Source organism: Ovis canadensis, chromosome 3 (assembly GCF_042477335.2).
Source record: "Ovis canadensis isolate MfBH-ARS-UI-01 breed Bighorn chromosome 3, ARS-UI_OviCan_v2, whole genome shotgun sequence".
Classification (NCBI taxonomy): domain Eukaryota; kingdom Metazoa; phylum Chordata; class Mammalia; order Artiodactyla; family Bovidae; genus Ovis; species Ovis canadensis.
In genome coordinates, this window is record NC_091247.1 from 31825580 (window position 1) to 31839453 (window position 13874).

At 38.0% G+C, this 13874-nt stretch overlaps 1 protein-coding gene across 10 annotated transcripts in view; it reads left to right on the forward strand.

Annotated features, from left to right (window-relative positions):
- Positions 1-13874, forward strand: part of FAM228B (family with sequence similarity 228 member B) — a 53026-nt gene that overhangs the window by 26491 nt on the left and 12661 nt on the right. For 8 of the 10 annotated variants that reach the window (XM_069582695.2, XM_069582698.2, XM_069582707.1 and 5 more), the window contains 4 exons: positions 1702-1893; positions 4934-5014; positions 10644-10731; positions 10856-11012. In XM_069582695.2, coding sequence (XP_069438796.1) covers positions 1702-1893; positions 4934-5014; positions 10644-10731; positions 10856-11012 — 518 coding nt within the window. The remainder of the gene's footprint in view (positions 1-1701; positions 1894-4933; positions 5015-10643; positions 10732-10855; positions 11013-13874) is intronic. The other 2 variants (XM_069582720.2, XM_070292338.1) reach the window with 1 other exon arrangement.

The window sequence follows — 13874 nt, forward strand, 5'->3', positions numbered from 1 at the left end:
CCTTTAGGATTGACCTTAAAAGAGCTCTGAGGTTGCTTTAATTTAGTTCTTCGCTTTCTATACTTTGTGGGGATTCTTTTATAGATACCTTATAAGAGTTTCCTCCTATTCACTTGTTTCTTCATTTTAGTGGGACTTCTAGGAATCCCTGTCTATTTTTAAGAGCTGTTATTGGAACACACTGACAAATTATTACTCAGGAATACCTACGTAAGAACAAGGCTTTAACTGTAGCAGGATGGGCTTAATTATAAGACAAGATGAATGTCCATGTGATGTGTACTAAACTCTGGAGTGGGCAGCCTATTTTTGTTTTTAAGAATTTTCTTTGGAATTGTTTAAAGAGGAAAGGAATTATTCACTGAGAATGGTAGAGATGTGCTATGACCTGAAGTTAGGGAGGGATATTACCTGGAAAAGGGTCTCAGGGTTTTTAGTACTTTATTTTTTTCATTTTAAATTTCATGTTGTTGATCCTAGTAATCACATGATTTCATTTGCTAGATGAAAGGTGTATGAGAAGTTTTGCTGAGGATGATTTAGTTTTATAGCCTGATTTAGGCATTTTCTTTGCAGGCTACTTGCCATTTGTACCAGGTTGTGCTACAGTTCAGCCTTTTCACTCTTGTCTTTTTTTTCCTGGCCACACCGAGCAGCTTATGGGATCTTAGTTCCCTGCCCAGGGACTGGACATGTGCCCCCCTACAGTAGAAGTACAGAGTCTTAACCGCTGGATGGCCAGGGCAGTCAAAAATAACTCTGTTCTTTAAGATCTATCCCAAGTGTCTACCAATTTGGAAATCTTTTAAAAAATTTATTGGGACTCTCATGATGGCCCAGTGGTTAAGACTCCATACTCTCAATGCAGGGGACATGGGCTTTATCCCTGGATGGGGAACTAGCTAAGATCCTGCATGCTGCACAGTGTGACCAAAGGAAGAAAAAAGTTGATTATTTTTCTACTGTGGTAAAATACATATAACATAAAATTTGCTTTTTAAGCCATTTTTGAATGTATAATTCAGTGACATTAATTACATTGATATGTTGTACAACTGTCACCATTATCTATTTCTAAAACTTTTTCATCACCCCAAAGAAAACTTTGTACTTGTTAAGCAGTAACTCCCCATCCCTTCTTTTGCAAGCCTCTTGTGACCTCTGGTTTCTGTCTCTTTGAGTTTGCCTAATCTAGTTATTTGATATAAGTGGAATCCTAAAATATTTGTCCTTTTGTGTCTGGCGTATTTCAGTTAGTATATTGTTTTTAAGTTTCATCCGTGTTATAGCATGTGTCAGAATTTCCCTCCTTATACTTGTATAATATTCCATTATGTGTATATATCACATTTTGTTTATACTTTCATCTGTTGATGGACACTGAAGTTATTGCCACCTCTTGGCTACTGTAATGACGCAGTGAACACTGAGCCCCATATATCTCTTGCTACATTGTCCCTCCTCCCATTGTTTCGTAGATCTGTTTTATAGTCTGTCTTCCAGGGAGAGCAGGTATATTATCTAATTTATTCATGTATTCTTTGTTTCCAGTATTGTGTGTGTCACGCATTAGAAGCCAACGTAGTGATTTAATTAATGGGTGCTTTTGTGGATTATTCTTATGAATATAAATTAAATTTAAATTTTGGAACAAGAAAACATTAAGATAATATATTTGTCTTTCCTATCACTGTTTACTAGGAATTAGATAAGTGTTTAAAACATCATGACTTCCTAAATGCAAGAAGAAAAGAGATATTGTATAAAAGATGGGTTGATCATGTGGCAGATCCTCTCCAGAAAAAAATTATAGAAAAAGTCACTTCATATAAGAAGATTAAAAAAAGGAGACAAGAAGAATTAGATGGTTTTTTAAAATATGTAAATAAAAAGGTACTAAGGATTCATTTGTTATTTTTTTCAGTTGCTCAAAAACTATATTATCTTTTTTTATTTATAACTATCCAAACAGCCTAATCTTGCCAACTCTGTTTATGCATAATCTATACTCTATCATAGCATACATTATTCTTAAATCCAGGGCATGTGGAAAGGATGGAGGTAAAGGGATAGATCTGTATTTAAATGTGAACATTAGAATCATTATTCTTTTTTTTTCTGTATGTAATTATTAATTTTATATATCAGTTTTAAAAATTTGGAGTCTAGGTTCAAGATATGTGTTTTTTTTTATTTTGGAGCTTGATTATTTACAAAATATAAAATATTTCTGTTTTTCTGGCATTTTAAAGAGATCTGAGATGTTTGACTAGTATCTAAAAACAAATTCCTAAATCTTTTAGTGTTCTAATACCTTTTATTAAAGGGTATTAAAAAGGTTCTAATACCTTTTATCTAATACCTTTTATTAAATACCTTTTATAAAAAAGAGGTGGCAATAATTTATTATTATTTATAAAAATCTTGCAAATTTTAATTAGATTCCATCACTATGATATTTATTACTTAAATACATTATTTATTACAGTTATTATATAATTATACATTATAATATATATTTATATTATATGATTATTTTACATTATTACATTATTTACATATTATTTTACATTACATCAGCAGTGGCCATAGGACTGGAAAAGGTCAGTTTTCATTCCAATCCCAAAAAATGCAGGCATAGAAAAAATAAGATGCAAAATTCAGAATCATACAATTACTTACAGAAAGTTTTTAAGACCAAGTTTACTGGCTTCTGATCAAGTATACTTTTCCCAACATCCTGGGTTCATTCCCTGCTTGAAGACTAGATAAAAAACAGCTAGACAGGGATCAAGACCATCCCCATGGAAAAGAAATGCAAAAAAGCAAAATGGCTGTCTGGGGAGGCCTCACAAATAGCTGTGAAAAGAAGAGAGGCGAAAAGCAAAGGAGAAAAGGAAAGATATAAGCATCTGAATGCAGAGTTCCAAAGAATAGCAAGAAGAGATAAGAAAGCCTTCTTCAGTGATCAATGCAAAGAAATAGAGGAAAACAACAGAATGGGAAAGACTAGAGATTTCTTCAAGAAAATTAGAGATACCAAGGGAACATTTCATGCAAAGATGGGCTCGATAAAGGACAGAAATGGTCTGGACCTAACAGAAGCAGAAGATATTAAGAAGAGGTGGCAAGAATACACGGAAGAACTGTACAAAACAGATCTTCACGACCAAGATAATCATGATGATGTGATCACTAATCTAGAGGCAGACACCCTGGAATGTGAAGTCAAGTGGACCTTACAAAGCTAGTGGAGGTGATGGAATTCTAGTTGAGCTGTTTCAAATCCTGAAAGAGGATGCTGTGAAAGTGCTGCACTCAATATGCCAGCAAATTTGGAAAACTCAGCAGTGGCCACAGGACTCGAAAAGGTCAGTTTTCATTCCAATCCCAAAGAAAGGCAATGCAAAAGAATGCTCAAACTACTACACAATTGCACTCATCTCACATGCTAGTAAAGTAATGCTCAAAATTCTCCAAGCCAGGCTTCAGCAATACGTGAACCGTGAACTCCCTGATGTTCAAGCTGGTTTTAGAAAAGGCAGAGGAACCAGAGATCAAATTGCCAACATCCACTGGATCATGGAAAAAGCAAGAGAGTTCCAGAAAAACATCTATTTCTGCTTTATTGACTATGCCAAAGCCTTTGACTGTGTGAATCACAATAAACTGTGGAAAATTCTGAAAGAGATGGGAATACCAGGCCATCTAACCTGCCTCTTGAGAAACCTGTATGCAGGTCAAGAAGCAACAGTTAGAACTGGACATGGACCAACAGACTGGTTCCAAATAGGAAAAGGAGTACATCAAGGTTGTATATTGTCACCCTGCTTATTTAACTTCTATGCAGAGTACATCATGAGAAATGCTGGACTGGAAGAAATACAAACTGGAATCAAGATTGCCAGGAGAAATATCAATAACCTCAGATATGCAGATGACACCACCCTTATGGCAGAAAGTGAAGAGGAACTAAAAAGCCTCTTGATGAAAGTGAAAGAGGAGAGCGAAAAAGTTGGCTTAAAGCTCAACATTCAGAAAACGAAGATCATGGCATCTGGTCCCATCACTTCATGGGAAATAGATGGGGAAACAGTGTTAGACTTTATCTTTTTGGGCTCCAAAATCACTGCAGATGGTGATTGCAGCCATGAAATTAAAAGACCCTTACTCCTTGGAAGAAAAGTTATGACCAACCTAGATAGTATATTCAAAAGCAGAGACATTACTTTGCTGACTAAGGTCTGTCTAGTCAAGGCTATGGTTTTTCCTGTGGTCATGTATGGATGTGAGAGTTGGACTCTAAGGAAGGCTGAGCGCTGAAGAATTGATGGTTTTGAACTGTGGTGTTGGAGAAGACTCTTGAGAGTCCCTTGGACTGCAAGGAGATCCAACCAGTCCATTCTGAAGGAGATCAGCCCTGGGATTTCTTTGGAAGGAATGATGCTGAAGCTGAAACTCCAGTACTTTGACCACCTCATGCGACGAGTTGACTCATTGGAAAAGACTGTGATGCTGGGAGGGATTGGGGGCAGGAGGAGAAGGGGATGACCGAGGATGAGATGGCTGGATGGCATCACTGACTCAATGGACGTGAATCTGAGTGAACTCCAGGAGATGGTGATAAACAGGGAGGCCTGGCGTGCTGCAATTCATGGGGTCGCAAAGAGTTGGACACAACTGAGCGACTGAACTGAACTGAACTGAACACATTCTCTAGGATTGAAAGTGAAAGTGATTTACATTACATTATATTTACATTATAATGTATAATTATACATTATTATTACTTAGATAAATCCAGTTTGGTCTTCCCATTCCATTTGCATTTGTCGTTGACATAACAGTGGAACTCTGTATTTGACTCTTGAGTCTTGTTATGTTCAAAATTAATCGTGCACCTCTTATTCTTACTTGTGGTTCCTTCCTATAGGGAAATGCATTTATAGAGCATTATGATCCGAAAGAGTATGATCCTTTTTATGTGAACAAAGAGGACCCGAATTTTCTGAAGGTAGATTTCTAATTTTAACTTTGGTGTTATGTGGTTTATGTTTTTGAACAGTCTTAATATGTAAGTAGTCCTTCAGTGATTCCCTATGAATGCTGTAACATCTTAATCATGTCCTATCTCCACAGCTTTGACTATATGGAAGTTTGTCAGCAAAGTGATGTCTCTGCTTTTTAATATGCTGTCTAGGTTTGCCACAGCTTTTCTTCTAAGAAGCAAGCGTCTTAATTTCATGACTGCAGTCACCATCTTCAGTGATTTTGGAGCCCAAGAAAATAAAATCTGTCATTGTTTCTACCTTTTCCCCATCTGTTTGCTATGAAGTGATGGGACTGGATGACTTTCACCTTTCACCCTCATCAAGAGGCTCTTTAGTTCCTCTTCACTTTCTGCCATTAGAGTGGTATCGTCTGCATATCTAAGGTTACTGATATTTCTCCTGGCAGTCTTGATTCCAGCTAGTGATTCATCCAGCCTGGCATTTCTGCATCAGTTCAGTTCAGTTCAGTCACTCAGTTGTGTCCAACTCTTTGCGACCCCATGGACCACAGCACGCCAGGCCTCCCTGTCCATCACCAACTCCTGGAGTCTACTCAAACTCATCTCCATTGAGTCGGTGATGCCATCTAAACATCTCATCCTCTGTCGTCCCCTTCTCCTCCTGCCCCCAATCCCTCCCAGCATCAGGGTCTTTTCCAATGAGTCAACTCTTCACATGAGGTAACCAAAGTATTGGCGTTTCAGCTTCAGCATCAGTCCTTCCAGTGAACACCCAGGACTGATCTCCTTTAGGATGGACTGGTTGGATCTCCTTGCAGTCCAAGGGACTCTCAAGAGTCTTCTCCAGCACCACAGTTCAAAAGAATCAATTCTTTGGCGTTCAGCTTTCTTTATAGTCCAACTGTCACATCCATACATGACTACTGGAAAAACCATAGCCTTGACGAGATAGACCTTTTTTGGTAAAGTAATGTCTCTGCCTTTTAATATGCTGTCTAGGTTGGTCATAACAGAAGTTAAATAAACAAGGTGACAATATATAGCCTTGTACTCCTTTTCCAATTTTGAACCAGTCCATTGTTCCATGTCCAGTTCTAACTGTTGCTTCTTGACCCACATACAGGTTTCTCGGGAGATAGGTTAGGCAGTCTGGTATTCCCATCTCTTTAAGAATTTTCCAGTTTGTTGTGATCCACACAGTCAAAGGCATTAGCGTAGTCAATGAAGCAGAAGTAGATGTTTTCCTAGAATTCCCTTGCTTTCTCTGTGATCCAACGAATGTTGGCAATTTGATCTCTGGTTCCTCTGCCTTTTCTAAACCCTGCTTGTATATCTGGAAGTTCTTGGTACATGTACCACTGAAGCCTAGCTTGAAGGATTTTGAGCATAACCTTACTCACATATGAAATGAGCACAATTGTGTAGTAGTTTCTACCTTCTTTGATACTTCTCTTCTTTGGGATTGGAATGAAAACTAACCTTTTCCAGTCCTGTGGCCCCTGCTGAGTTTTCCAAGTTTGCTAACACATTGAATGCAACACTTTAACAGCATTATCTTTTAGGATTTGAAATAGCTCAACTGGAATTCCATCACCTCCACTAGACTTGACTGTAGTAATCTTCCTAAGGCCCACTTGACTTCACACTCTAGGATGTCAGGCTCTAGGTGAGTGGCCACACCATCATGGTTATCTGGGTCATTGAGACCTTTTTTTGTAGAGTTCTGTGTATTCTTTTTTTTTTTTTAGTTTTTTATTTTTTTAATTTTAAAATCTTTAATTCTTACATGTGTTCCCAAACGTGAACCCCCCTCCCACCTCCCTCCCCATAACATCTCTGTGAGTCATCCCCATGCACCAGCCCCAAGCATGCTGTATCCTGCGTCAGACATAGACTGGCGATTCAATTCTTACATGATAGTATACATGATAGAATGCCATTCTCCCAAATCATCCCACCCTTTCCCTCTCCCTCTGAGTCCAAAAGTCCGTTATACACAGCTGTGTCTTTCTTCCTGTCTTGCATATAGGGTCGTCATTGCCATCTTTCTAAATTCCATATATATGTGTTAGTATACTGTATTGGTGTTTTTCTTTCTGGCTTACTTCACTCTGTATAATTGGCTCCAGTCTCATCCATCTCATCAGAACTGATTCAAATGAATTCTTTTTAACAGCTGAGTAATACTCCAGAGTTCTGTGTATTCTTGCCACCTCTTTTTAATCTCTTCTTCTGTTAGATCTTTACCATTTCTTTTCTTTATCATGCCCAATCTTGCATGAAATGTTCCTTTGATATCTCCAGTTTCTTGAAGAGATCTCTAGCCTTTCCCATTCTGTTGTTTTCCTCTACTTCTTTGCACTGTCCATTTAAGTAAGGCTTCTTATCTCTCCTTGCTATTCTCTGGAACTCTGCATTCAGTTGGGTATATCTTTCCCTTTTTCCCTTGCCTTCCACTTTTCTTCTTTGCTTAGCTATTTGTAAAGCCTCCTCAGACAACCACTTCCTATTTTTGCATTCCAATCCCCTGTGATGGAAAGGACATTTTTTTTTGGTGTTAGTTCTATAAGGTCTTATAGATCTTCATAGAACCAATCAACTTCAGCTTCTTTGACATCAGTGGTTGGGGCATAGACTTGGATTACTGTGATGTTGAATGGCTTGCCTTGGAAACGAACTGAAATCATTCTGTCATTTTGAGATTGCACCCAAGCATTCCTTTTTGGACTCTTTTGTTGACTGTGAGAGCTACTCCATTTCTTCTAAGGGATTCTTGCTGACAATAGTAGATATAATGGTCATCTGAATTAAGTTTCCCATTGATTTCTAAGATGTAGATATTCACTCTTGTCATCTCCTGCTTGACCACATCCAATTTACTTTGATTCCTCAGACCTAACATTCCAGGTTCCTATGCAATATTGTTCTTTACAGCATCGGACTTTACTTTCACCACCAGACAGATCTGCAACCCAGCGTTGTTTCTACTTTGGCCCACCTGTTTCATTCTTTCTGGAGCTATTAGTAATTACCCTCTGTTCTTCCCTAGTAGCATATTGGACACCTTCCAACCATGGGGGCTTATCTTCTGGTGTCATATCTTTTTGCCTTTTCACACTGTTCATGGGGTTCTTGTTGCAAGAATACTGCTGTGGTTTGCCATTCCCTCCTCCAGTGGACCACATTTTGTCAGAACTCTCCACTATGACTGGTCCATCTTAGGTGGCCCTGCACAGCATGGCTCATAGCTTCACTGAGTTATGCAAGCCCCTTCGCCACAACAAGGCTGTGATCTGTCCAGAAGTTCGCACAGCTGTCAATACCAGAGTACAAGTGTGTTTCTAAACTCATACACAATTTTGCTATACCATCTTTTTTTTTTAATATTCCTTATTTTGAACTTCTAGATTGTTTTTGACCTATTGCTATTATAAACAACGGTATAATGAACATCCCTTTAACTATTTCTTAATTTTTTCCTTAGGATAAGGTGCTGGTAGTAGAATTGCTGTGTTAAAAGTTATACATGATTTTGATTCATGTCATGAAATTGTTCTCCAGAATGGTTACATAATTTGCACCCCCTCCAGAGAATCTGGGCTTCCCTGATGACTTAGTTGGTAAAGAGTCTGCCTGCAATGTGGGAGACTTAGGTTCAATCCCTGAGTCGAGATGATCCCCTGGAGAAAGCAATGGCAACCCACTCCAGTATTCTTGCCTGGAGAGTTCCATGGACAGAGGAGCCTGGTGGGCTATAATCCACAGGGTCACAAACAGTTGGGCACAACTGAGTGACTAACACTTCCACTTCCAGAGAATCTACTTTTTTCACATTTTTGCTAGTAGTGGATATCATTAAACGAAGTAAGACAAAAAACCCACCTTGAATCATAGACATGCCCTCCTGGCATTTGCAGGGCAAAGCAGATCTTTATATTGTTGCCCAAATTGGGGTATATATAGATGCTACTGTCTGTATTTTTATAGGTCAGAGTTAAATTGAGAGTTTAAAGGTAGATCCTTAGACATATTAACTAGTAACATAGCTAGTAAGGATGAGAATTGGGATTTGAAACCAGATCTTCCTGATACCAAAGTTTCCTTTTGTTCTTTCACCATGATGACTTTCTAAATGAAGCCGATAGGTGACCTCTTAAGATAAGCTGAGCAATTTGAGGTTATATCAGCAGTTCTCAAAGTGATGTACAAGAACTTTGACAGCCCCGAAACCCTTTTGGGGGTCCTTTAGGCCAAAACTTTTCATAATGGTGTTAAATATTACCAGCTTTTTTTTCATTATGTTGACATTTGCACTGATGGTGCAAAAACAGTGTTGGGCAGAACAGCTAGTACCTTAGAACTACTTAAGTTGGTGTCACAAATTAAACTAGTAATCATATTCCTCACTGTCATGCACTCACAGTAAAAAAACAATTCAGTTTCACTTAAGAATGTCCTTGATCAAATAGTAAACATTATTAATTTTATTAAGTCTTACCCTCACTTTTTAAAAATTGAAGTTCAGTTGGTTTACAATGTTATATATTAGTTCCTGGTATATAGCAAAGCAATATATATATATATATATATATGTGTGTGTATATATATATATATGTATATACACACCTTTTCAGATTCTTTTCCATTATAGTTCATTACAAGATACTGAATATAGTTCCCTTTGCTGTGCACCACAACCCTGTTGTTTATCTGTTTTTTATCTAGTAGTTTGTATCTGCTAATCCCAAACTCCTAATTTATCCCTCCTCACCTCAGATCTTGGCCTTTTTAATACTCTGTGTGATGAAATGGGAAGTATGCAAAGAATACTTCTGTGTATTGAAATGCACTATGATTGTTTAAATTATAAGCTGAACTGGCTGATCTTGTTTTTCATGGAACACTTTTACTTATAGACTTTGGTTATTAAGTCTTGGATATTTTGCAAACATTTTCTAGAAAATTACTGAAGTGAGTCTACCGCTTTAAGGGAAACAACTGATGGTATTTGTTGCCAGTAATAAAATGTGAGCTTTCAAAAATTTGAATTTTTGAAAAATCATACTATCATCAGTGTGATAGTATCCCAGTACTCAAAGACTTTACTGATACATTGGTAATGATATTAATAAATGTGATTATTATATAATGAAATGTATTAACATTTGGAAGTCCTCATATAAACTCAGTGATCTAATTTTTTCTAAACCACCAATTAATGTTATGGATAAAAGGTCCATTCAGAGTTCAAGACAGGTCAATGAATTTTAATGTAGCAAAGTTTGAATAATTCATTGATATGGTTTCAGATTCCACATCATCACTAACCTTTAAGAAACCGCCATCTGTTGATTTTGGGTATAATATCTAAAAGAATATCCACAATCATCTGAAAAGGCTATTAAAACAAGAGCTTACCATGCTTCTTTGGCTGGAAAGCCTTGCTTGGAGGTGTGTTGGAGTGCCCTCATCTCTTTGTAATGTGTTACATACATATATATAATAATTAGAATGCCATTTGTTTGTAGATACTGTAATCTTGATTCTTCTGGCATAAGAACCATACATGGATGCTTAGAATAGACCAAAAAAGACCTGCAACCCAGTCCTCAAAGAACTGTTTTTCTTATAGGTTACCATCCCACCATTTCGTGACCCTTTGAAAAAGGCACAATATGACAAAGATGATGGGAAAAGAATTCTTCTTCAGTGTGAGACTGGTACTTAGTTTCTTTTTTTTTTTTTTGTTGGTACTTAGTTTCTAATTGTTATGTGGTTTCATAACCTAAGAGCAATGGCAGTTGCATTTAAGAGTGCTAATTTTAGGTTTTAATTGTCCTACAGGCAAAATATATACAATGAAAGAATTTAAAGAGGTTGAGAAGGCCAAACTGCATTCCAGATTCCCAGGAATTTCTAATTCAAGGCATTTAATGACTCCAAATGAGTGGATTAGACTGCCTCCAAACTACATAGAAAGTGAATTTTGTAAAAGGAGCAGGTAATGATTAATATAGTAGAAATTAAGGAACCTTTTAGAATTTGAAGACTTTTTCTTAACACAGTGATATAAATTTTGTCATAATTATGATTTCTTTAAAATATTTTTCTTTTTAAAAAATTTTTATTGAAATATATTTGACTTACAATATTGTGTTAGTTTCAGGTATACAGGAAAGTGGATCATTTACACATATGCATATGTTCACTTTTTTTAGATTCTTTTCCCATATAGGCCATTACAGAGTATTCAGTAGAATTTCCTGTGCCATATAGTAGGTTCTTATTAGTTATCTGTTTTATATATATAGTAGTGAGCAACTGAACTGAACTGAATGAACTGAGTGTGTATATGTCAGTCCCAGTTTTCCAGTGTATCCCTCTCCCCTTTATCCCCTGGTAGCCATATGTTTGTTTTCTACATCTACGACTCTACTTCTTTTTAATTTTAAAATGTATGTATGGCTGCACTGGGTCTTTGTTGCTGCACACGGGCTTTCTCTAGCTGCAGTGTGCTTCTCATTGCAGTGGCTTCTCTTGTTGCAGAGCACAGGCTCTAGGGCTTCATCAACTGTGATACATGGGCTTAATTGCCCCATGGCATATGGAATCTTCCTGGACCAGGGATCAAACCCATGTCCCCTGCACTGGCAGGCAAATTCATAACCAGTGGACCACTCGAAAGTCCAGTAATTTCTTTGGCTATATTTTCCTGTTTACTAATTCTTTTTTCACTGTGTGGAATATTAAAATTTTAATTTCTTAAAATTTTCTCCCTCCCACCCCATACACTTGTTCATTCCTAATGGGCTCTTACTGTTTTACCTTGGTGATTGGATTATTTGTTTCTTTAAACATTTTATACATTGCTATTCTGCATTCTATATTTGATAATCCCAAATTCTGTATTTCTTGAGGATGCTGAATCTTTTCCCTCGCTGACTCTCAGTTATAATGGTTTGCTTTCTCATATGCTTAGTGAATTTTATTTTTGAGTTAATTTTATCTTGGGTGTCCTATTGGCCTAAATTGAGGAAACTTCTACACAGAGGATTTGCTTCTGTTTCTTCCTTTGCTGGTAGCTGAGATGCTATCAACCTGGGCCTGGTTCAGTTCAGTTCAGTTCCGTTCAGTCGCTCACTCGTTTCCGACTCTTTGCAGCCCCATGAATCGCAGCACGCCAGGCCTCCCTGTCCATCACCAACTCCCGGAGTTCACTCAAACTCACGTCCATTGAGTCAGTGATGCCATCCAGCCATCTCATCCTCTGTCATCCCCTTCTCCTCCTGCCCCCAGTCCCTCCCAGCATCACAGTCTTTTCCAATGAGTCAACTCTTCACATGAGGTGGCCAAAGTACTGGAGTTTCAGCTTTAGCATCATTCCTCCCAAAAAACACCGAAGGCTGATCTCCTTTAGAATGGACTGGTTGGATCTCCTTGCAGTCCGAGGGACTCTCAAGAGTCTTCTCCAACACCACAGTTCAAAAGCATCAATTCTTCGGTGCTCAGCTTTCTTCACAGTCCAACTCTCGCATCCATACATGACCACTGGAAAAACCAAAGCCTTGACTAGGTGGACGTTTGTTGGCAAAGTAATGTCTCTGCTTTTCAATATACTATCTAGGTTGGTCATCACTTTTCTTCCAAGGAGTAAGCGTCTTTTGATTTCATGGCTGCAGTCACCATCTGCAGTGATTTTGGAGCCCAAAAAGATAAAGTCTGACACTGTTTCCACTGTTTCCCCATCTATTTCCCATGAAGTGATGGGACCAGATGCCATGATCTTTGTTTTCTGAATGTTGAGCTTTAAGCCAACTTTTTTGCTCTCCTCTTTCACTTTTCATCAAGAGGCTTTTTAGTTCCTCTTCACTTTCTGCCATAAGGGTGGTGTCATCTGCATATCTGAGGTTATTGGTATTTCTCCTGGCAATCTTGATTCCAGCTTGTGCTTCTTCAGCCCAGCATTTCTCATGATATACTCTGCATAGAAGTTAAATAAGCAGGGTGACAATATACAGCCTTGACGTACTCCTTTTGCTGTTTGGAACCAGTCTGTTGTTCCATGTCCAGTTCTAACTGTTGCCTCCTGACCTGCATACAGGTTTCTCAAGAGGCAGATCAGGTGGTCTGGTATTCCCTTCTCTTTCAGAATTTTCCACAGTTTATTGTGATCCACACAGTCAAAGGCTTTGGCATAGTCAATAAAGCAGAAGTAGATGTTTTTTTGGAACTCTCTTGCTCTTTTGATGATCCAGTGGATGCTGGCAATTTGATCTCTGGTTCCTCTACCTTTTCTAAAACCAGCTTGAACATCTGGAAGTTCATGGTTCACGTATTGCTGAAGCCTGGCTTGGAGAATTTTGAGCATTACTTTACCAGTGTGTGAGATGAATGCAATTGTGCGGTAGTTTGAGCGTTCTTTTGCATTGCCTTTCTTTGGGATTGGAATGAAAACTGACCTTTTCCAGTCCTATGGCCACTGCTGAGTTTTCCAAATTTGTTGGCAGCAAATTGAGTGCAGCACTTTCACAGCATCATCTTTCAGGATTTGAAAGAGCTCAACTGGAATTCCATCACCTCCACTAGCTTTGTTCGTAGTGATGCTTTCTAAGGCCCACTTGACTTCACATTCCAGGACATCTGGCTCTAGGTGAGTTATCATACCATCGTGAAGATCTTTTTTGTATAGTTCTTCTGTGTATTCTTGCCACCTCTTCTTAATATCTTCTGCTTCTCTTAGGTCCATACCATTCTGTCCTTTATCGAGCCCATCTTTGCATGAAATGTTCCCTTGGTATCTCTAATTTTCTTGAAGAGATCTCTAGTCTTTCCCATTCTGTTGTTTTCCTCTATTTCTTTGCAA